Source organism: Neofelis nebulosa, chromosome 4, assembly GCF_028018385.1.
Source record: "Neofelis nebulosa isolate mNeoNeb1 chromosome 4, mNeoNeb1.pri, whole genome shotgun sequence".
In the NCBI taxonomy this organism is placed as follows: domain Eukaryota; kingdom Metazoa; phylum Chordata; class Mammalia; order Carnivora; family Felidae; genus Neofelis; species Neofelis nebulosa.
The window spans coordinates 83,436,483-83,461,230 of NC_080785.1; the positions used below are offsets into that span (position 1 = coordinate 83,436,483).

Genomic DNA, 24,748 nt, shown 5'->3' on the forward strand with positions numbered 1-24,748 from the left:
GCCAGGGAATTCCCATGTCTCATTTGGTCTGTAATTCTCAGCCGGAGTTTCCTTTCAGCTTTAACAGAACTGTGTATTCATAACTCCATACATACATGTGCATTTTTGCCTCTGGTGCGTATATTAGGTCTTTCATATTTTATTCTACCAGAATTCTACTGTGTCTGGGCTATATTCAGCGCTGCATTCACCAATGTGGTTTGATTTCGGGACCACTGGGAATATCCCATTGTAAAAATTACCTCCTCACCAAAATCACATGGTACACTGAATTATATCATTAGATTTATGTTTTTTGTTTTTTCAGTTTATATTCTCTTCTAATAATGCCAGTGGTTTTGGAAAAGTTAACACACTGGTTTCTTCATGAGACTTTACAACAGGAAAGTGAAGTAGTGTCTTTGGCCATTCATTTGGGGTCGAGGTAAGAGAAAACGTGCCTTTAGGAAAGGGGAAAATATCACGTTTTAATTCCTCATCTAGCATCTTACATCTCCATCAGAATTGTTCCATCAAGATAGTTCTTAAAAAATATCTTTTGCATGCTGGATATTAAGAGCTAAATAAGATAATACTAATGATAAGGGCTGGTAATATTTATTGTGCAGTTACTAGGTGACAGACAGTGTTCTAAGTGCATGTAATCTTCAACACAGCTCCATGAGGCAGATGCGCTGATTATCCACATTGTACACGTGAGGAAGATGAGGTTTGCAAGAGGGGGAAACACTTTCCCAAGGTCAGGTAGTTTCTTCTGGCATCACAACATCAGGCCTATGAGTGGGAAGGCAGTCAGCAGGAATAGCCTGTGCCTTCACTACCTTCATTTGTATACTCAATTCATAAATGGGAGTTTCAAAGGAAAGGGTACCACCAGGAACATAATCTATTATATGCATTAAAAAAATAAAAAAATAAAAAAACAACTCAGTGTGAGGTCTTGTAGATTTGCTCTAAATTGCATTTTAATTCTCACATGGCTTCCAATTCCACTTGAATGGCCTCGGTTTATTTTTATTTTTTATAAAACTCCCATACTTTGTTTCACTTTTAAAAGTTGAAATAAAAGATGTTTAGAGCGTTTTTAGTTATTTTCATGTGTTCAAAATTTAACAGGCTCTGTGCTTCCTGAAAGATAATACTAATATATAGAAACAAATATTTAACTTTTTTTTTTTTTGCAATTTAAATTACAAATAGTTTAATTTATGATAAAAATACCTTTGGTGAAGTAATATCAATGAAAGCAATTGGAATGTCTTCTTCAGGTAATTACTCTGAAGTTCCTGGTTTCTATTTACAAATTAATGCAGTGTTTCCAAAATTAAAATTAAAATATTTCAACCAAATGATTCAAATGAAGAGTATCTCATCATTCGAGAGTTTCTTAATAAATTAGAAGGAAGGTGGCTTCATTATGGAATCAACTGAATTATAGTCTAATTGCTGTATGTAAAAGAAATGTTGCTGTTCAAATAAAAGAAAATAACTGATAAGACTAAAATAATAAGCTGAGCTGTAAAAGAAAGCTTTCATCTGTGCAAAGCAGCTAAAGGACATATGCACCATACAAGTTGTGTGTTTTTATTTTTGTTGATGTTTGTTTATTTTTGAGAGAGAGCGCGAGCAGGGAGGGGCAGGGAGAGGGAGACACAGAATCTGAAGTAGGCTGTCAGCACAGACCCCAATGCGGGGCTCCAACCCACAAACTGTGAGGTCATGACCTGAGCCAAAGTCAGACACTTAAATGACTGAGCCTCCCAGGCGCCCCACACCATAGAAGGTTTTAAACAGCTAAGGAGAGGATTGTAATCTTAGCCGTTTTTGACTGATTGCCTTTTACTCATAAACTTAATTGACAATCACATCAATCCTGCAGATTATCTAAGGATCCTTACTGCATTTGTGTGTTGTTTTTTTGTTGTTGTTGTTGTTGTTGTTGTTTTAGATGAAAACAACAGAAGCATAAGGGGCTAAATGATTAGTTATAAGTAGCATGTTGTGCCAGCGATACAGGCTCTTGGCTACCAAAGATACTAATGGTTTATTTGGTTTCGATAATATTAGAAAAAAAATTAAAATGCTTGAATGATGAAACAAAGTTTTTACCTTGTTTCCTCTACTTAGGATATTTCTTCAGCAAAATCCCTGGGTGCTTGCAAGAAAAATCTTACAAGTAATCACTGTTTTATTGAAAGTGACATTAAAATCCTTCAATTAATAAACATGACATTAGATCCTAGGGTCTTCCATTTTCCTCGCATTATTCTTATTTTGTCTAATGATCAGGTGGATTCTTCTGAGCTCCATCTAGGCCCGCCACAATGTACAGATTTCATTAAAGGACTCCAACTGTGTCCTGGGCATTAGCCACGTGCTCAATCTATGGGAAACTAAAGAGAGGGAGCACGGCCAGAAATCTCAGTAATAGGGGCGTTAGAGAACTGACAAGGACAAGGGCCTTTTAATATTTGTACCAAACACATGGTGTTCGAAGTAAGGCTTATCTCTTCATCAGGGTCTACGTGTGCCATAGAGCCTTCTTCTGTTGACCCATCCACAGTGGGAGATGGATTCTGGTGCCTGAGACGTGTTTAGAGAGAGGAGATTTGGTCTTCCAATCTCCCTGTACCTTATTAATCTTTCATTTACACTGGGATTAGATGAGATTCCATTAGCCCAATCCACTGAAAAGATTCATTCATTTTAATATTTATGCACCCTGTCTAGTCCTTAAAGTGGATTCTTTTTGTGTGTGTGCTTAATTGGATCAGTGGGTTTCTTATTAACATTTTTCTTTTTAGAGATGAAGTTGATGAATAAAATTAGTGACACCGGCTCAGCTCATCTATTAAATATAACTTGTAATGACTACTTTATGCACTACAGGATAAAATGAACAAATGTGACAGAGATACAATGAGTTTAGAATCACATAGTAAGTGTTGAATCATTAAGAGAAAAACAAAGCAAAACTGTAATTGGCTGTGAATGTATAAACACAGGAGGTGGGAAAGGATGATATTTAATGGCATTAAAAGGTAACTTTAAAATCCTCACTTCTTAAAGTGTGAGAATCAGGGATTACTTAGAATTTCTGAGACTAAAATGAAAATTTGTCCAACTCAAAGGGTCTCAAAATGTAGCCCAAAGTATTAACTTGATATCATGAAATACTATTTTTAAATTACCTTACCTCTCAACTTCGAAGACATTTTGTTTTGGCTTTTTGTTGACACCGTTCATCGTGAATATTGCTTTTTACATAGTGCATTGAATGTGTTGTGTTTATAGTTGTACTTGAGCAAGATTTCTAACCCAGGGTGGTGGTGTCATTTCGGGCTGGGTAGTTCTTTGTGGTGGGGTTATCTTGTGTGTGGTAGGAAATAAGCAGCCTCCCTGGCCTCTCCCTACTGCCTGCTGGTAGCCTCCCACATGTCACAACAATCAAAATGTCTCTAAGCGTAACTGAATATTCCTTGGGGAGGAGTATCACTCTGGATTGAGAAATACTGTGCTACAGAGGCATAGTTGTTTTTTTAATTTGTTCCGCATTTGAAATTGTAGATAATCAGAGCTCCACATATAATGAAAGCTTAGAAATCAATTGCTCAGAAACCATAAATTTTAGAATCTAACACAATGGAATGCTGTCTTTACAGCTCTCACTGTATTTTTTTGTCAAATTTAATACCTTTTCTGGGTTTTTCTTTTTTCTTTTTGTCATTTAAAAAGAAAATAATATTAGTATCTCACTCAAGGTGTCATTTTAAAAGTTAAATGACATGGTGCATAGAAAATGGTTAACACACCTGCTGTCACGCAGTAAAGGCTTAATAAATATTATTCACTTGGCAGTAGTTTAAATAAAAATGTCAATTTTATCTAAATGCTAGGCTATAATAGATCAGTTTTATTAAATGGAAATAGTATATTAAACATTTTGGCCAATTCTCTAGTTTAACTTATTTAACTGTAACATATCAAGCACTATTAAAAATAATTTTAGTATCTAGTTTGTTTCACTGCTTTAATAGCTACAGGTCTTATCAAAGACTTGTCAGAACTATCGTGTGTTATATAAAACACATTTTTGCTACAGACTTATCAAAATTATTTTATATTTGGAATAAATCATAACTGTTATGTTTTTATTTTGATAGCTTCTCTCTGCTTCATTTGGAAGATGTGGTTGACATTTATGGGCATTGTAAATAACCTTAAGGTTTTCCAATAGTCACGTAGTGCCTTCCAAGCACAGTGAGGCCCTGAACCCTGAGTAAATCAAGAAAATGTACTCAAATTGAAAAGGGAGCAATAGTGCAACACTTTGTGGGTTGAAATTGGCAGAGGAAAATGGCATTCAGAACTTGTCAATGACTCTGTAATCCATGTCATAAATAAGATGTAGATTTACCTCGTGTATCTTGGAAGAATTAGCAGGAAATGTAAGGTACTTCTTTTGTGCTGTTAGAAATTAGAGTTTTCTTTGTTCCGCCGAGAAGCCAGATTGAACAATAGGATATTCTACAAGAGAGAATTGCTGAACCCCAAGGCCATGTTTTGAAAACTAAGTATAAGAACAGAGATGTGTATTCTCAGCGTTCTGATTCAATTAGCAGGGAAATTCTGTCTTACCTTTCAGAGTAGAGGCCCCTGAGTCAAGGTTTGCTTTTCCAGCATTCACTGCTTCTAACAGCTTAGCCTTGCACATTATAAAAGACTTATTTTTTGCAAAATCTAATATTCTAAAAGATAAAAATCTTCATTTCTGAAAAGCAGACTTAGAATGAGGACTGATTTTACTCTTCAAGCAGCCATAAGACACTTAGTTAAGTTCCTTGGAAGGAGGATGAAGTTATGTTTGGCTAAGAAATATTTGGAGTTCTCTTAAAAAGATAATTTGTTATGAAATTCTTATATGAAACTTTTTTTTTTTTTTGGCTGCCAATTCATGTCTGTATTTCTGCAATTAAAATAAAAGTCTTTGCATTTTTATTTCTTGCCCTGGACATTCAAATAAAGATTATGACCTACAGAAAAGTAATTGCTTTTAAACGTCTTTGTAATATGTAGTCACAAACCGAAACTGAAAGTCTGTTGAATTTTAGTGAGTCAGAATACCACAGTTACTTTTTGAGTATTGAGTCTTTCTGAGAATGAACAGTACACTTTCATATTCTTTTTTTTTTTAATTTTTTTCAACGTTTTTTATTTATTTTTGGGACAGAGAGAGACAGAGCATGAACGGGGGAGGGGCAGAGAGAGAGGGAGACACAGAATCAGAAACAGGCTCCAGGCTCCGAGCCATCAGCCCAGAGCCTGACGCGGGGCTCGAACTCACGGACCGCGAGATCGTGACCTGGCTGAAGTCGGACACTTAACCGACTGCGCCACCCAGGCGCCCCTACACTTTCATATTCTTATTAAACAGTATTACTTGCTGAAAATAATATTCTGAAGAATTTGGACTCATTTTTTCTTCATCATGGAAGGTTTAGATTTTGATAATGTGAAATGAAAAATCGGATAGTAACTTTTAAGTTGTTGATTGCACTAGGCTTTCTACCCAGTGGTAGCCAGAAGAATTATTTAAAAACATCTTCCTAAATAACATCTACTTATAAATTTAAATAAGAGAAAGAAAAAAAAATTGTGTATGTAATTATAATGGAGGTAGCAGGGAGAAGATAAAAGATTCAGGAGATGACATAAACTTGTTTTAGCATGGCCAATATCCTGCATTAGTTTCATTCTATCATCTGCAGATTACCCAGTTATTTCAGTATTGTTTATCCTGAATTACGCCAATAGTGTAGAAATGGAGAGATGTTAGACACCTTAGTAATTCTGGAGAAGCTGTTGAATTTTACAAGTTTAAGCAGATCATTAGGAAACCAAAATAAGATATGTTTCTTAGTCAAATATAATACTGTGAATCAGAAAAATATAGCCAAATAACCAAGAAAGATCTAAAATAGCATTCATACTTTTTTGTTTGCTTTGATGGTTTACATATTTTTTTTTTTTTTTTACATTTTAACGTGTTCAATATAGTTAAAAAAATTAATTCCCAGTGCAACAGTTGATTTACTTTGTGATTTTGGTGTTTTGAGGCATTTGAACAGTATAATTGAACGAGTGTCTCTCTAACGTTTTCTGATTAAAGACTAGAGATCCATACTCTCTCCATAGTATAAAAATCCCTTGAAGTAGAACTGTTGGATTAAAGACCAAGTGAATTTTGATAGACAGCTATAGCCAAACTCTTAATCTAAAGAGGTTACACTAACTTTTCAATCCCATGACAGATCCTTTGAATTTTGATTTCTTGCTGTGGTCGTTCAAGTATAGTTAATGAGTAATAGAATAATGATTGCACTCAAAAATCTTTATAAATGTACAAGGGCAAATGGAAGCATCTGTATCTTTAACTGGTATAAAACCTTGCACATGTGATAGGTATACAGTACCATTTCTGTCATATGAATGAAATTTAAAATCAGTTCAAACACCTATTATACAGAGTTTTGCTGTACTTAGCTTATTTGCAAATGCACAAGTTTTGAGAAAAATATTTAGAAATCTGCCTCAGTAATATCTTACCTGAAAAAGAATTTTCAGGTATATAAACAACAAATCTTAAGACCTATACTATAATAAGAATATTTCAGAGCTTGACTTTTCCCGTAAATACATAGAAGTGTAATTCACAATCAGCATATCAAAGCCTGGTACTTAGTAGTTGTTGTCAAATAAAACTAAGAAAAAAATTAGCAGCCTTAAAAACAAATAAAACTTTATTAAAAATAATAATTAGTTATCACTTGCCTAATGGGAATTAAAGAGTCAAGGAAATTGAAGAGATAAGTTAGAATAGATTGGCAATTAATGAAGTGTATCTGGATCATAAATAAACATGATTATTTGTTCAGTAGAATATTACTGTAAAACTCATGAATGTTTAAAGAAAAGTACAATGTTCCTCTTTTTCTGTGCTGTTTTGTATATAACTATAAATATTCATGAATAGTATTAGTTCAGGTTATCTATGTGAATATAAATTTTTATATAACAGGCCACTTAATGTTCATTGGATCATGCTTTTGAATATGAATTCACCAGTATCTCACATGCACTATGGATCAGACCCAGCTCATGAATATTCACACACACAACTGATCTTTCTGCAAGTAATCACATCCATAAAGATGGAAATCTTGTTAGTTCTCAATAATGAGAAATGCATTAGGATGCTGGTCCCAGAACAATTTCACAATACCCTTGTTTTCTTTTTTTTTTTGTAAATGATAAACTTTAAAATATAAACACAGATGCTGTGCATCTTTCTAAATAGAAGCTTTTTTTTTTCTTTTACCTTTACAAAATACCAGGCATGATTTAATCGTGACTGCATTTGCTTCCTTTATTTGCTGTGGTCACAGGGAAGAATAAGAGTTAAGCATTATCTCCAGTCCTTATCCCAAACTCATTTCCATTGTTTAGGCTTGGCCATAGATTCTCAAGTGCACAGTGGTGCAATCTCCTGATCTGCTAGGGCCGTGGTACATATTTTACACATAAAGGAGGGGGAGGGGGATATGAGATGATGTATGTCATCTTTTTCTGTAAAGGGAATGTAATAGTCAAAGCTAATTACATGTTTAATATGTTAGACATGAGATACTATGATCATGGAGGCCCGTAATTATAAATTATATGCTAAATCTCACATTATAATTATCTTTCATTATATGAGTGGCATATGTTTTAAAAGGTTTTTTTTAGTCTTTATTTATTTTTGAGAGAGAGAGATAGCGTGTGAGCAGGGGAGGAGCAGAGAGAGAGTGAGACACAGAATGCGAAGCAGGCTCCAGGCTCTGAGCTGTCAGCACAGAGCCCAATGCGGGACTCGAACTCATGAACCATGAGATCATGACCTGAGCCGAAGTCGGATGCTTAACCGACTGAGCTACCCAGGCACCCCAAATGGCATATGTTTTTAATACCTACCCAAGATCAGTCCATAGTTATAAGTATGAATCAAGATCTATGGCCTGGCCCTTATTAGCAACATCCTCTGATATTTAATTGAAGTAACCAGAAAAAAAGAATTATTGTTCATAAAGGTAGTAGTAAAGCATCAGGTACTCCCTATTTCTAACACTGATGTATTGTCAAGTCCCTGAATGAGTGTTTTTCTTTGTCAGAATCTATACGTTTGTTGCTATGGTATAAATACAGTTAATAAACTATGCTAAATGACCAACATCTTTTCTTTTCAATTTTAGTAACAGATCAAATTATGTTAGTCTATTATGGAGATTCATCAAGAATTGAGGGGAGGGTGGCGATCAAACTGTGCCCTTATGTGTTGTGTAGATTTCTTCAGAGCTGCTTCGAGGGGAGGAATGCCTCCCACCCCTTCTCTTCCAGGAGAGCTGCTCTGGCCTGCTTTATACATCACAGTGGTTCTCAACAGGGAGCAGTTTTGTTTGTATTCTGTTCTGACAGTGTCTGGAAGCCTGTTGCTTATCACCACTGGGGGTGTGGGCTGGGTGATACTGGCATCTACTGGGTAGAGGTCAAAGGTGCTGCTAAACACCAGGCAAAGCACAGAATAGCTCCCCCAACAAAGAATTACCAAGCCCCAAATGTCAATATGGCCTCCATCATACAAAAATTTGTTGCAGGAAATCATTCCATGTCTAAACTTGTTGGTAGCCACTGGATTAGAGTACTTTTAGAGGTAAAGTGATGAAAATATGTAGCATTATTTTGCAAATAAATGAAGACAGACTCAATTATTATAGATATGACTTTTTCTTTTTGTTTCTCTTAGCAACAATCGTGCTAAATGAACTCAACTGGACAAGTGCCTTAGATGAAGTTTTCAAAAAAAATCGAGAAGAAGATCCTTCGTTGTTGTGGCAGGTGTTTGGCAGTGCCACAGGCCTGGCCCGTTATTATCCAGGTAAGTGCTCAATGACTCAGGAGACCTCAAATAAAATTGTAAGCACCAGACTTAATATTTCTTGAGAACACTCTGTTACCTTTAACAGTATTGTAAGAAAAAGATACCACCCTACTTTTATAAGGAAAGAGTGTTCTTCCTTGCATGGATCTGTATCTACCCAAACCACCCTAAACCACAACACCTTAGGAAGAGCTGGAGCGGTTGGTACCCGGCCTCAGACCAGGCTGCAGTGACACCGTGAGCAGGGTCTCTGGACCTAGAACAAGAGGTTATCATGAATCCTGTAATAATTCTGGGATTCGGGTCCATCCCTCAGCATGGGCAGGGTGTTGAATTACATGAGAGAATGGAATAGCATTTTTAGAAACTAATGAAATATTTCTTTCCAGATTTCAAGTCTGTGTTTTGTTTTCTTTTGTTTAGTGTTTCATTTGTTTTTTAGAGAGAGGGAGTGTGTGTGGGTGTGAGAGCACGAACAGGGAGAGGGGCAGAGAGAGGGGGAGACAGAGGATCCAGAGCGGGCTCTGTGCTGACAGGCTGACAGCAGCAAGCCCAGTGTGGGGCTTGAACTCACAAACCATGAGATCGTGACCTGAGCTGAAGTCGGACGCCCAAACCATTGAGCCACCCAGGCACCCCTCAAGTTTGTGTTTTTATATGAGAAATGTTGATGCTTTGCTATAATAAGTGAGTATGGATTTGTTAAAATGAGTATGACAGGAAAGAAAATGAAATTTCAAAGAAAATAGAACTACTCTAAGTGTCAAGTTGGATTAGTTTTGAAGGTGTCTTAGTGATGACATATACTCAATGAAGATCAATATAGTTTACACATTAAAATGAATAAACTTTTTTTAATATCCTTTATTCTTACAAAGGCTGGTGAGGAGAAATAAACCTTTAACAAAAAGGAAAAGTTGATGACTAGTATAGATCTTGGGAACCTATTGAAAATACTTTATTTAATTTTTTTTTTTTTTTTTTTACGTTTATTTATTTTTGAGACAGAAAGAGACAGAGCATGAACGGGGGAGGGTCAGAGAGAGAGGGAGACAGACAATCTGAAACAGGCTCCAGGCTCTGAGCTGTCAGCACAGAGCCCGATGCGGGACTCGAACTCACGGACTGCGAGATCATGACCTGAGCCAAAGTCGGTCGCCCAACCGACTGAGCCACCCAGGCACCCCGAAAAGACTTTAAATGAAATGTCTGTTGGTATTTTTAACTTTGCTGTTTAGAACAAGCTGAGAAGCACAAAATGCATTGTCTATCTCAACGTCATGGCCTGTCGTGGAATACATACTAGATAATTTGGCTTCAAACAATTGCAGTATATAGAGGACTTCTTCTTGAGACTTGAGTTTTCTAAATATCTTTAACAAATAGAATTATTCATAATAAAAGTTACCACAGTGAGAAGGGTGTGAAATAGAAATGAGCTAATCTCTAGCTTTGTGTGGCAAAAACAACGAATAAAAGTATGTAGGCATCTTCAGACTGAATAGCACTCAAATTATGTGGTAGACATAGAACTTCTGCACGAATGAAAATGGCAGATGGTAAGCTCGGTGATAGTTATTCTTTTGTAGAAACCCAATGGACGAGGAGAGTCCTTGTTCTTTTTTCAAAGTTGAAGAAAATCATGAGTTAATAAAATGATATTAATATCTATGTAGTATTACCCCACAGGTTGTTAGAATAGAATTGTCTTGTTGCAGAAATGTTCAGTGTAATACAACCCGTCCTAATGCTCTTGAGTTAATTACTCATACATTAAATATCATGCATCAGTAGATTAAAAATTTTAGTATATAAGATCATAAAAATAAAGCAGCACTACTCATAAGCATACTAAGCCTGGTATAATAAACCTTAAAGTTATAACAGTTCTTACAAAACATTTTAAGTATTATTTTGAAATACAGTAGTGAGATACCTGATGACCTATTCAGTAATACATAAAAATAAGAACACATTTATCGTATAGCTTTTAAAATGTATTGCCTCATTACAAAATTCCATATATGAGCAATGAAGAGAAAGGTGGGAAAAGAGAGAAAATGAGCGTAATAATGGAAAACCAAGAGCCTGGTACCAGAGGAAAATTGATGATACTGAGAAGGAAAAAAGAGACAAAGCTTCTAAGAGAAATAGGAAAGGGAACTGGCCGGGGGGGGGGGGGGGGGGGGGGGTCGGAGAGAGAGAATGCATAAGAAAGGAGAGAGAAAACCTAGGATCCAGAGGAGGAAGAGGGAAAAATATGTTGTGTTATGAGCACTTTTTAAAGATGGCTCTTTTTGTAGTAGTGGCTAACCTTTAACTTTACTAATTATCTTCTACATTCTTTCATTTTATTATTTTTTTCAAGTTTAAAAAAATTTTTTAAATATTTATTTTTGAGAGAGCGAGAGACAGAGTGTGAGCGGGCAAGGGGCGGAGAGAAAGGGAGACGCAGAATCTGAAGCAGGCTCCGGGCTCTGAGCTGTCAGCACAGAGCCTGACACGGGGCTTGAACTCACAGACTGGGAGATCATGACCTGAGGCAAAGTCAGTCACTCAACCGACTGAGCCACCTAGGCACCTCTACATTCTTTCATTTTAAATGTAATCCAGGATAATAGCTTTAATTTTTTCTTACCCCTATTCAAACATTTTTAAATGTGTTGACATCTGTTTGCTTTACCTTGGAAAATATTTTTGAATATTTAGTTGAATCCTTGTGATTTCCCCCTATAATAATAGTTGTGGAAGCAATTCCCAGATCCCTTGCAGCACTTGGTTTCGAGCAAAGTTTGCCAGACAAGTTGGTTCACTCAGTGACTGATGGATTGAATTCATTTACCTGTTAGAGGAGGTTATTTTTTTTTAAATTTTTTAATGTTTATTTTTGAGAGAGAGAGGGAGAGAGACAGAGCACGAGTGGGGTAGGAGCAAAAAGGGAGACACAAAATCCGAAACAGGCTCCAGGCTCTGAGCTGTCAGCACAGAGCCCAATGTGGGGCTCAAACTCACAAACCATGAGATCGTGACCTGAGCCGAAGCCAGATGGCTCAACCGACTAAGCTACCCAGGCACCCCGTTAGAGGAGGTTATTTAAAATCGCTTTGTTGCCTACTATGAAATACACTTGACCTAACTGAAACTTCTGTGACTCTGTTCCTAAGTTCTTTTTATTTTCTTTTTTATTATCTGTTGGCATACAAAAAGCCATACACACACAATGGGTACATCTTGATGAGTCTGGAGATAAGTATACACCTCTGATATCGTCACTGTAATCAATATTATAAACCTATCCATCATCTCCAGAAATTCCCCCCCCATTATTTATTATTACAGTTTTTGTGGTAAGAGGGTTGGCAAATTTTTAAGTGTATAACATAGTATTTTTAACTATAGATGTTATGCTGTACAGAAGATCTCTAGGATTTATTCATTTTAAATAACTGAAACTTTTAATACCTCCCCTTTGCCACTTGCCCCAGCCCCTGGCAACCACCATTCTGCTCTCCTTCTACAGCTTTACTGTTTTCGATTCCTCATGTAAGAGTATCATCTAGTATTGGTCTTTCTGCGTCTGCCTTATTTCACTTAGTTTAATGTCCTCCAGGTTCATATGTGTTGTCACAACTGGCAGAATTCCTCCTTTTCTTTTTTTAAAGCCTCAATGACGTTTTTAAATATTAATTGTATAATAGAACCAAGTCTCTGTTATCAAGCACATTAAGACACTATTTTTTTAAAATCTTTATTTATTTATTTTGAGAGAGAGAGAGAGAGAGAGAGAGAGCGAGAGAGAGAGCATGTGCGTATGCACGTCCACAAGCCTGTGTGAGGGCGGGGGTGGGGGGGGTGGGGGGGGGTGGGGAGGGACAGAAAGACAATCCAGGCTGTCAACAGAGCCTGATACGGGACTCAAGAGATCATGATGTGAGCCAAAATCAAGACTCAAAAGCTTAACTCACTGAGCCACCCAGGTGCCCCAAGACAATATTATAACTTAAAAGCAACCTAACGTATTTCGGTTGATGCTGACATGTTTTCAACACATTTAACGCTTTTTTCTGAGTGTAAAGACTATTTCTAAGTGAAGTGATTTTAAAAATTTCTTATTAAACCATCCTTTTTTCTCTGATTTTAGCTCTTACCATTTTGAAACAGGCCTGGGTAATGTAGAGTGGCTCATCCTGATGAGTGTCTGTTAAAGTAAAGGTCAAAATAGCCTTTTATATTGTTCATTATCTTACTATGAATGGAAATAGAATATATGTTACTTTTACTTAATTGGATTTTTATATAACAAGACTTGTACCTCAGACTTAGATCTCCCTAGTAGCTGTGAGATACTGATTGGATCTTCTAAATGTTCTCAGCCTTTATCATCAAATCTGAAAAATATGAACACCGACTCCTCATTTTATTCCCTGAAGGTTGTTGTCAATGAGATAATAAACTGTAAAGTACTTTGGAAGTACAAAACAGTAGGCATTTTCATGAGATTGAATATCAGTTAGAATAATTTGCCTAAATTCATTTTTCTCTTCATGTGAGAAATTGAAGGACATGATTGAGATTACAGTGAGTTGACAAGGAAGGTGAAATAGAAATATGGAAGGCGTTGTAAACAAATGACTAAGCAAAAGTATCTCGCAGTAACTTCACGTGGTGGAATTGGTCTGAAAATGAAGGTTTAGCCTATGACCTTAGTTAAGTCACTTCTCAGTAGGGTTTCCAGGCAAAATAAAAATTGCCCAGTTAATTTTGAACTTCGTATAAACAACAAAGAATTTTTTAGTATAGGTGTGCAATATTTGGGAAGTATTTGCACTAGAAACGTATCTGCTCTTTATTGAAACTCAGATTTAACTGGGTGTCCTATATTTTTTTTAACTAAATCCATCAACCCTCTGTCTCGGGCTTCGAGTCTCTACACTGGTAAGATGAAAAAATCAGCTTCCATGCTATGTTGCAGAACTGTGAGGATCAAACAAGATCTATTTCATATGTATATATTTAGCTCTTTTTCAAATGTTTATTTACCTTGGGGAGAGAGAGAAAGAGCAATTGCGAGCAGGGGAGGGGCAGAGAGAGAGGGACACACAGAATCCCCAGCAGGGTCCAGGCTCCGAGCTGTCAGCAAGGAGCCAGACGTGGGGCCCAAATTCACAAGCCGTGAGGTCATGACCTGAGCCAAAGTCAGACGGTTAACTGACTGAGCCACCTAGGCACCCTTTCCTATATTAATCTAAGTGTGGAAATTTTATATTTGTAAAAAAATGTGTCAACTATCCTTTTTTACAAATTTTTGCCACAATTATTGGAAATAATGTGTTAATATAATAGTAATTGAAAATAAAGCAATTATTGAAAATAATTCAGATACTAGGATCCTCTGATTCACAATAGAGTCTAAAAAAATTCTTTTGTTCAATATTAAGATGTAATTTAGAGCAGAGCTCCTTGGTGTGAGAGGGTTAAGCAAGTACATTCTACCAATAGCCAGGGGATAACACTTCTATCACTTGATGTGGTGGTCACCTTTGCAAAACACCCACAGACTTCAGCAAAAAGACAGGAGCACAATAAAGTATAAATGTAGAATTGTTAAAAGAGGAAAATAATTAAGTATGCTTTTTAGCAAATTGCCTACATATAGGAGAAAGTCAGTGATGGTCAGCTAGTCTCATTAGTCCTGCTTATCAGGTTATTTAAATGACATGGAAAAACTACTGGCTCCAAATAAGGAACTTTCTAGAGCTGACATAACATAAAGGCACCTCTGTAGTTCTGAAAAGTAGTTTGGTTAGTAGTTAGTGGAGGGTTGAACTCGGACATCTGTCCTTGAACTGAACATCCATAAATTCTGTTTTCTAATTTGGTTGATGTGTATGGAAATAAACTAAGACTGATTCTGTGTATCTTTTTTCTTCTCTTCCTTCTCCTACTCTCAATCCTCCACCCCCTCCCTTCCTCCTCTTTCATGTCTCCAACGTAGAAGGTAGATAAGCTGTGTAATCATATGAGGAGCACTATACTAGGTGAATCTCACTCACTCCATTTGTGTGAAAAGTGCCATCAGCCTCGTTGTGTACTTTGGCTAAGTCATGTTACGTCTCTGAGCCTATTTCTTCACCAGTTACTTGCGATGGTTGAAGGTGATTTCCAGTGCAGACACTAACATTATCTCCTTATCTGTTGAGGCCTTTGGCATTTGCTAAGTCCACAGTCTTTGTTCTGTGGGGTAAAAAGAGTGATTTGACCTAGTCGTACAACTAGCTTCTTGGCATAGCTGAAGCCACCCATGTCTAGTGACATCTTCACTGAGTATGTGCTCACTGGCAAATCAGCTTAATTCATGAGTGCTTTCCTTTAAAAGTTCTTAATTGATTTGGATAAATTAACTTTAAAGCTAATAAACTGCTTTCAAGAGCTTTCAATGTTGTGAATTTTTACCCATCATAAAAACGTAGGTACAAATTATTCATTTACCTGTTAATATCTCCTGAAATTGTTCTAATTCCTGATGTAAGTGGGATTGTAATTAGGAGTTAGTGGCTCACTGAAATGCCAATGGAGGCAATACTTACTCTTTTTTTTTTTTTTAAGATAATTCGTTGTATTTGCAAAAAAAAAAAAAAAAAAGAGAGAGAGAGAGAGAGAGAAACTAAAAATCTACTCATTTGGGGGCGCCTGAGTGACTCAGTCAGTCGGGCATCCGACTTTGGCTCAGGTCATGATTTTGCAGTTCACAAGTTCGAGCCCCGCATCCGGCTCTGTGCTGACAGCTCAGAGCCTGGAACCTGCTTCAGATTCTTTCTCTCCCTCTCTGTCTGCTCCTCCCCCCGCTCATGCTCTCTCTGTCTCTCTCTCTCAGAAATAAATGAACATTAAAGTTTTTTTTTTAAAATCTACTCATTTTCATATGACATTTTCTTAATGTCTTATTAAACACGTGTTCTTTCTCTTCTCTCCATCATTTGTTCACAGCAAAACCATGGAATTACAGTAATGGGACCTATTATAGGTTCAGTTCGTGTTAAATATACCTCTGGGAGAAGACTCATTGTTGTTATATCTGCATAGATTTTTGCCAGAATGTAATGCAAAAGAACTTGTATATGAAGTATATGGATGGTCAGTTGTCCCTGCGTTGCTTACTACTTTGAGAAAAATAGCTCAAAAATATTTTAAGCATTAAATAGCAGCTGACAGTGTAGTCCAAATAATACTTGTTTTCTTTTTGGTTAATTGTGAAGGTGGCATTTGATAGGTTTCTGGCCAATTTGAGGAAAATGGGATAGCATTGGAGCCTTGACATTTATAGTATTTATAGAAGTCCTCCTTTCTGTGAGCGATTATCTTTTTCAAAAATGCCTATTTTTTTTTTACTTTTTTACTTTGATATTTGTGAATGGATGTAGGGTTTAACTAAATGTATTATGTTTGCTGATGACTATATAAACAAACTTTAAATGTTTATTTATTTTTGACAGAGCGCACCCGTGTGTGCACAAGTGGGGGACGGGGCAGAGAGAGAGGGAGACACAGAATCTGAATGAGGCTCCAGGCTGATGGCTCAGAGCCTGACGAGGGACTGGAGCCCATGAACCAGGAGAACATGACCTGAACTGAGGTCAGATGCTTAACCCACTGAGCTACCCAGGCACCTTTGTATAAACAAATTTTAAATGGAAGTGACTACACTATTTTTTTTTCATGCTAATAGTTATTAAAATCCAGTGTATGAGGAATATAACCAACTACAAAAAAAATTGATTTTACACTATGGAAGGTTTTTTTTTTACTTAAGTCAGAGAGTATCAGTTGTATAGATGGGGGCTGATAGGGAAGCTTCACAAATAAGGGGTCCACATTCCTGCTTTAATTCTCTGTCATCAGAATATGGCCTCAGCCTCAGGCCCACCAGTGTTAATTGTGCTTTTTTTTAAGGGACAATGTTTGATGTTTTCTTTCTTCCTTTTTCTCTTTCTTTCTTTTTTTTTCTTTCTTTTTTTTTTTTTTTTTAGAGAGAGCCCCCAAGCAGGCTCCACATTGTCAGCACAGAGGTCCCATGCAGGGCTCAAACTCACATACTGTGTGATCATGACCTGAGACAAAATCAAGAGTTGGACACTTAACTGACTGAGCCACCCAGGTGCCCCCTCCCTCTTTTTAGTTGTGCTTGCTGGACTTTACATAGAACCTTTCCCCTTCTGGGACGTTGGCCAGAATTCATTGGTCTCATGGATACACTTACCTTCAAGATGGTCATGTAGGCAGCTAAAAAGCAGAAGCTGTACAAGGTAAGAAAGGAAAAGATACCAGGGACAAAAACATTTCTGATGTGGTTACTCTTTGCAAATGTGTGTTTTAAAAGACTGAGTTGTTTCTGATCTGTAGGAAGTTTTTTTTTTTTTTTTTTTTTTTTTTTTTAATTTTTTTTTTTTTTCAACGTTTTTTATTTATTTTTGGGACAGAGAGAGACAGAGCATGAACGGGGGAGGGGCAGAGAGAGAGGGAGACACAGAATCGGAAACAGGCTCCAGGCTCCGAGCCATCAGCCCAGAGCCTGACGCGGGGCTCGAACTCACGGACCGCGAGATCGTGACCTGGCTGAAGTCGGACGCTTAACCGACTGCGCCACCCAGGCGCCCCGATCTGTAGGAAGTTTTAATTCAACTAGGAAGTCAAAATTTATACATCTTGAAATTTCGATTACAATACAAATCATTAAATGATTAAATGCCAAGTAAATTAGAGCAGCTGTAACAATAGATTGCCTGTAGGAGTTCAGAAAAAGATAAGGTAATTATTGACTAGAGTTATGGACTAGGTTTGAACGTAGTATGAACTACGTACTGAAAAATTAAGTTGAAGAAGACAAGGCAAAGGCTAATTAGAAGGAAAAAAGACACAAAGTGAAAAACAAGGAAATGAACAAGTGTTGTCAGAGGCTAGCAAGCCTAGTTAATCTAATAGTTTGTCACAGAAGAAGAATGATATTAAATCAAAAGGTTTATTAATGGCAAATTATGTGGCCCTGAATGTCAGAATAGTTTGTCTGGGATTTAATGTGTGGGAAAATAGCAGAGACATTGTGAGCAGTGGAATACTATAGGTAAAGCAGTGTTTATTCTGATTGGAAAGAGAAACACTTAGTTTTTTGTGGTGAGAACATTGAAGATGCAGTTTCTTAGTGACTTCCAAGTATATAATATTATTATCTATAATCACCATTCTGTACATTAGACCCCCAGAATTTCTTCATGTTCTTATTGGAAATTTGACCCTTTGACCAACATCTCCCCATTTTTCCTGCCACTCCCCCCTCCCAAGACTCTGGCAATTCTCTCTGTGAGCTTGGCTTCTTCACATATAAATGAGATCATATAGTATTTGTCTTTCTTTGTATGAATTTTTTCACTTAGCATAACACCATCATACAAGTGTATCAAATTACCACATTGTTGTCTCTGAATTATATGTCAATAAAAAAGAATAAATGAGTTTAGTGGTGAACATAAGGTGTAGGTTGACTATAATTTTTAGTTTGAGTGGAGGTGAGAACATTGGCACAGGGTGCTGAAATAAAATACCACAAGTATTTTTATTTGGGGAGTACAGTGGTAAGTTTGATTAAGAGCAGTAAAATACAGGTGCGCACACACACAAATATTGTGAAATTCTTGGGGCACCTAGGTGGCTTAGTCTTTTAAGGGTCTAACTCTTGATTTCAGCTCAGGTCATGATATCAGTTTCATGAGATTGAGGCCTGTGTCCTTGCTGACAGCTAACAGCTCAGAGCCTGCTTTGGATTCTCTCTCTCTCTCTCTCTCTCTCTCTCTCTCTGCTCCTCCCCTGCTCATGCTGCCTGCTCTCTCTCAAAATGAATAAAAATAAACTTAAGAAAAATACTATTTTGAAATTCTCAAATGACCCCCATTTATAGAGATGATTCAGTAACCTTATTTTTGTTGCCTTTTGTACAACCTCATCTCGTAACTAAAACTATCTTATTTTTCACAGATACGGGTTGTAATACTTTTTCGCTTTGTAATCACCTATGGATCCAGTCATGCTTAAATTCATTAAGTGATTTGTTTTATTGTTGACAGAAAAGAGTGGTTAAATAAGATGCTAATATGAAAATGGAGACTGATTGGATGTGGACAACACTACATATGGAATCTGTGAATAAGTATTGCTAAAAAGCTTCAGTTCTTTTTAAATTCTAAAAGATCTCTCTCATTCTGTTCCTTTTTCTTTTAAATTCCTATACCTTATGCCTTCCATTTTCATACACATAGAAACATCTTTGCTATGTAATTCATTTTATGTTCACTCTATTTTATTGAGAAAAATTAACATATTTGTCAAAAATTCACGTACTTTTTTAAGCACTTCTCTTAGGTGTACCAAATTAAAAAAAAAAGCTTAAAATACATCACCAACATTAAGATTTTTGATTTACATAAACAGGCAACTTGTTCTTGTAGAATCGTGATTTATTTTTTTATTTTATAAATATATCAATATGACCCAATTGGATTTGTTAAGCTTACAAAATGGGAAACTTTTTCTCCATCCAAGTTCACATTTTTCTGTATGTAGTACATATCTGAAATCATTTTCCAGTAAATCCTGATGTTTTTCTCGATAGAGCTTACTGTTTCGAGCGAATTTCTGAGCTATAGCTAATAACTACTATTGGGACAGCTAAATGATTAAGTCTTTGTGTACCATTTACTTTCTTGAATATTCCACTTCCACCTCTTAATTTGTCCTTGCTCTCTGCTGCTCCTGCTGACAAATAGTCCTTTATGTTAAATGAAAATGTTTTATGTAGGTTACCTGGCATCTGTAGAATTACCAGCAAAAATCGCTTTGTAATGAGTGCTTTTATTTTTAAAACTACAGTGACTTATCCTTGGCTATAATACATTGTATCTGTATGTGAGCTGCCGCTGGCTGTCTCTAAGTGAGAGAAATGTCCTGGGCATATTACCGTGGTGACATCAAAGGCACACTGAAGCCAAAATAGTGATACCATCTGAACGTCAAGTCTCATTGCTCAGAAACTAAATTAAAATCCTAAACTGTTTCATTAATGAGTCAATACAGTCAAGTATGGGTTGGAAGGGGAAAACGTGGTGAGAACAAGCAAGAGTCCTGTTTCTAAAGAAACAAGGTATCCTAAGAATTCACATACTAACAACAGTGGATTTTGCTCTGGAGGACCTCACAGGTGAGAGAGAAAGTTATAAACATGTTAAATTAAAATGCATTGCAAAGAGATAGCTGATAAATTTTTTTTTTTTTAATTTTTTTTTTCAACGTTTTTTATTTATTTTTGGGACAGAGAGAGACAGAGCATGAACGGGGGAGGGGCAGAGAGAGAGGGAGACACAGAATCGGAAACAGGCTCCAGGCTCCGAGCCATCAGCCCAGAGCCTGACGCGGGGCTCGAACTCACGGACCGCGAGATCGTGACCCGGCTGAAGTCGGACGCTTAACCGACTGCGCCACCCAGGCGCCCCTCTGATAAATTTTTCAACAAGTTATCTGGATCATTCAAAGACGCTAACCCAATCGCCGGCGGCTCCAGTTTTACTTACCACACAGTTGAGTCTTGATCATGCACTGTGAGGTTGCCCTTTTTTTCTCCTTTTGTGTGTTTAATTTTTATTTTAGTTTCTACAATCTACCTCTTCATTCTCTTTGGGCTTTGATGCTAGAACTTCATCTCTGGTCATGTGCGTCTTATCAATCACTTAAAACAGAATATAAGCACCACCTGTCACATGAAGGCTTTCCCAAAAGCCATCTTTCTTTACTTTGTTCTCTCAGAACTTGGTTTTTGTCTATATTATAACAGCTATTAAATTTTATCGTACTTCGGAATTTATTTTGCATATGTTTTAAAAGGTATTGCGGTGCCAGTAATAGAGGTGGCTGTGTGGGTAGGTGTCTACTCCCCACATCACCCAACACAGAGCCTTGTGTATCATGAATAGTATTTGTGAAACTAAGCTGGATAAACAGGTTGAGAGGACAGGTTCTAGGACTGAAAAACAAGTGTCAGAATAGAACTTAAGAGACTTTAGTTTCTAAATAAAATGAAACAAAGACAAAAGACAGATGGAAAGTGCCAAGAAGCATAGTGTTGCAATTATCCAGGCCCCTGCCTGTACACCTTTCTCACCCTACTGTCTTAACCTAAGCCAGTGTTCTATAAAGGGTTTCTGGGGTGACCTCACGTAGTCAGTTTTTAGATTCCCAGCAAATTTTATTGACAGCAGCCTGCATCATTGGGGAGGGAGTAGGATGGGGAAATGGTATGACATTTCGAGCTGTAGTCCTAGGAATGTGTTTGTAAGGAGTTAAAATCTAAGCACATCGTAAAATAATCTATTTTATTTTTTAAAAGAGATTGTTTATTTATTTATTTTTATTAGAGAGTGAGAGCAGGGAGAGAGAGAGAGAGAAAGAGAGAGAGAGAGAGAGAGAGAGAGAGAGAGAGAATCTCAAGTAGGCTCCACGCTGAGCTCAATCCCATGACCCTTGGGATCATGATCTGAACTGAAATCACAAGTCAAACACTCAACCAACTGAGCCACCCAGGCACCTCTATAATAATCTATTTTAAAAATCCCTCTATAATAAGCACGTCCAGGGACTCAGTGATACTGTTCTTCTGATATCCACAATGGATTGCTTATTACATGCCAACTCAATTCTAAGTGTTGGTGTGTGTGTATCATTGAATCTTAACTCTAACCCTTGGAAGTGGGAAATAGGAATTATTATTCTCATTTTATTGACAACAGGTTAAGTACTTTAGCCAGTGAAAAATCTAGGTAGACTAGCTCCAAAACTCATTTGTGGAGTTCTACATTAGGCTGTTTCCAATCAGCCAAGTCTATTTTAAAGAGAAGAGAAGAGGATGAACTCTTCCTCTCAGTGTTAACTCAGTTGGAGTGATTACTTTCTAGTCTTACTTTCTGCCTGTCCTCCTTGGTGGCTCTTTGCCATAAAGCTTCAGTCATTCAGCATTTGAAAACTTCATCTGGGCATGACCACTGACTGGGGACCAGTCACTTTTCAAAAACATGCGTACCCCAAAATACAGCATTAATAGATGAATGATAAAACCAAAATTAACTGGATTCTAGTAATATAAATATTATAAAGCTATAAGCAGTGTCCCCAAAGGTAAAATGATGCTCGCCTAAGAAGATAGAGGAATATAAGAAAAAACAGTGCAAGTTTCAAACACTCTGTGAAGCTTTTACTTCCCATATGTTCTCTAGGCTTTAAAACTTGACTCAGGTCTGGGGTACCTGGGTGGCTCATTCAGTTCACCGTCTGCACTGTCAGCACAAAGGATGCTTGGGAATCAATCAATACCTCTCTCTCTCTCCCTATCTCTCTAAATAAATAAATCAATAAATACTCTTAAAAATAAAACAAAAACTTGACTCAGGTCTGTGTAACCAGGAAAAGTTCTAACCGGTCACATGATTGATTCAGTTACTTAAACAATGGCTAACATGACAGAGATTATACATATTTCTCTCAGGTAAAACTCTTACCCAATAGGTAGATTAGTTGGTTAAGTTACCCTAACCAACCCTAGGGGTCCGTGAGGTCTTCAGCAACTGTGGTTCCATCTGTGTGCCATTCCTTCAGTTATTGTGCTCATCTGTATGACCCAAACTGGACCAACAGGACCATAGTCACGGTTCAGATGAAAAAGGGAAAATTTAGTGGAAGACAAACAGCGTGACCAAAACGTTGTACATCAATCACTGCTCACATGCTGTTGAATTTCATCACGTGACCCCATTGTGGCAATAGAGACTGAGAAATACAGTCTCTAGTAGGTAATCACCTAAAACTTAGGGGGTACTGTTACTGGGAGAATGGAGAAAAAAAAAAGTGTCATAACGTCCTGTCACAGGCTGTTGCTCTGGTAATCCGAGTATCTGTGCACATATTTTTTTCCCCACACATAGCACGCACTCACCATCTTTGTGTAGAACATGATCCAGTCCCACCCAACAAGTTAGTAAGTCCAGATAAAAATCCACGATCTCTGATAATGTGCAGTTCTCTCCATCACGTGGATGTGACTTTTCCTAATTTAACTGTCATACAGCAGAATACCAGTTACTTTCTCTGCCCTATTGCTATTATTACCCACATTTCTTAAATGTAATGATACTGTCTCCTGGATGACCAGAATAAAAATTGCCGTTTGAAGAAAGATAGAAAATACAGAGCACTCACAGCTCTGTGGTATGTATGTATTACAATTCCTCAAGTAAGAAACAAAGATTGCTTACTCTTGGATAAAGAGAAAATTTTGGTTAACTCAGCTGCTTGCTCCTGGTTGTATTCTGTGGGAGGAACCCTTCTGTCTATAACCGTCTCTGCCACATCTGAAGAAGGATGTGCCTGGGGCTAAACAGCTTTCCTATCTTGTTGTTTACGCAGCAGGTTTAGAGCCCCAAAATCACTTTTCAGCTTCACAACAGTGACCACATTTGTGCAGACTGGGCTTGTGATTTCCTTGGTAACAAAAACAACCTCAAAAACAACATGGAATTGTTTTCTACTCACTTTATTCCGGTGAGTTTCTTGTACAAGCAATCCCAGTTCTAAGGTTTAGTCTGGAAATTGTTCTTAAGTCCAACATCTTTTATGTATTTACGGGGTTCTGAATTTAGCCCTTCCTCCTGTGTCTCATTTTAAAGGTGGCTTACTTGAAACATTGCTGAAAACAGAAAATTTGATGTTACAGTAGTGGACGTTACTCCTGATTTAGTCGTCCGTCTGTACCAAAGGCCAAGGCTGCCAGCCACCTACCAGAGTTAGGTACCTGCGTTGCATTGTGAAATTTTGCTTTTGGAAATGGGTGCCTACCCAGAGAGTCTACTTGTCAGACCTCCTCTGTATCTATACGGCACCGACAGTACATGAGTGAAAGTCACAGCCTGAGATTGTGACTTGAGCATGCCTTCTCCACACTTCCTAAGTGACTTGGAAGCCAAGTGCTAAAGAAGGCAAAAGTATCCCCAGGTATAGGTCATTGAATACCATCTTGAAGTGGAATCTCTTCCTCTAAGGCTAGTAATATTTTACTTAGACTGTTCTGTGAGTGGAAATAAACTGTGCCGATAAGCAGAAGATTTGAAATGTTCATTGAGTTGTGTTACCATAACTGAGAGAGAATCCTCTTTCCATGTTTTGGGTATTTCCTAGATTATAAGTTTTACTGGAGAGCAGAGCACGTCTCATAAATCAGAATCTGGAAAGGCCAGCTATTTGCCTTTCTAGATTCTCTGGCATCTCTGTGTGGGTCAGTAACCCTCACTCTGCTAATGAGACTCATCCTGGATTTTGATGTGAGAGCCATGATATGAATTAGGGAATGTGGAGATTCCTTCTAAGACGGTAGTATTTGGGCAGCAACATTCAGATTCTTGGAAATTTTGCGAGCTACACAGCTCCCTCTTGCTGAATTAACTCTGGCTTAAAAACAGTCCAAATTTGTTATCATAGTTTACAAGTTAGAGCCATTGTGAGTAATCCATAAAAGGTGATTAAGGCAAGCTTAAAATAATGATCCACATAATACCGACTAGATCCGGCCGGTAGGACCAGGGTGGGTTTAAAGGTATTTTTGAGTATGTGAAGTTTACTTTTTTCATTTCATGTGATCGAAAATGTGACATCTGTTAGAATTGGAAAAATGCATTTGAACTTGTT

At 37.3% G+C, this 24,748-nt stretch overlaps 1 protein-coding gene across 7 annotated transcripts in view; it reads left to right on the forward strand.

Annotated features, from left to right (window-relative positions):
* Nucleotides 1-24,748, forward strand: part of CACNA2D1 (calcium voltage-gated channel auxiliary subunit alpha2delta 1) — a 508,596-nt gene that overhangs the window by 351,886 nt on the left and 131,962 nt on the right. For all 7 annotated transcript variants that reach the window (XM_058725264.1, XM_058725261.1, XM_058725258.1 and 4 more), the window contains one exon: nt 8,843-8,974. In XM_058725264.1, coding sequence (XP_058581247.1) covers nt 8,843-8,974 — 132 coding nt within the window. The remainder of the gene's footprint in view (nt 1-8,842; nt 8,975-24,748) is intronic.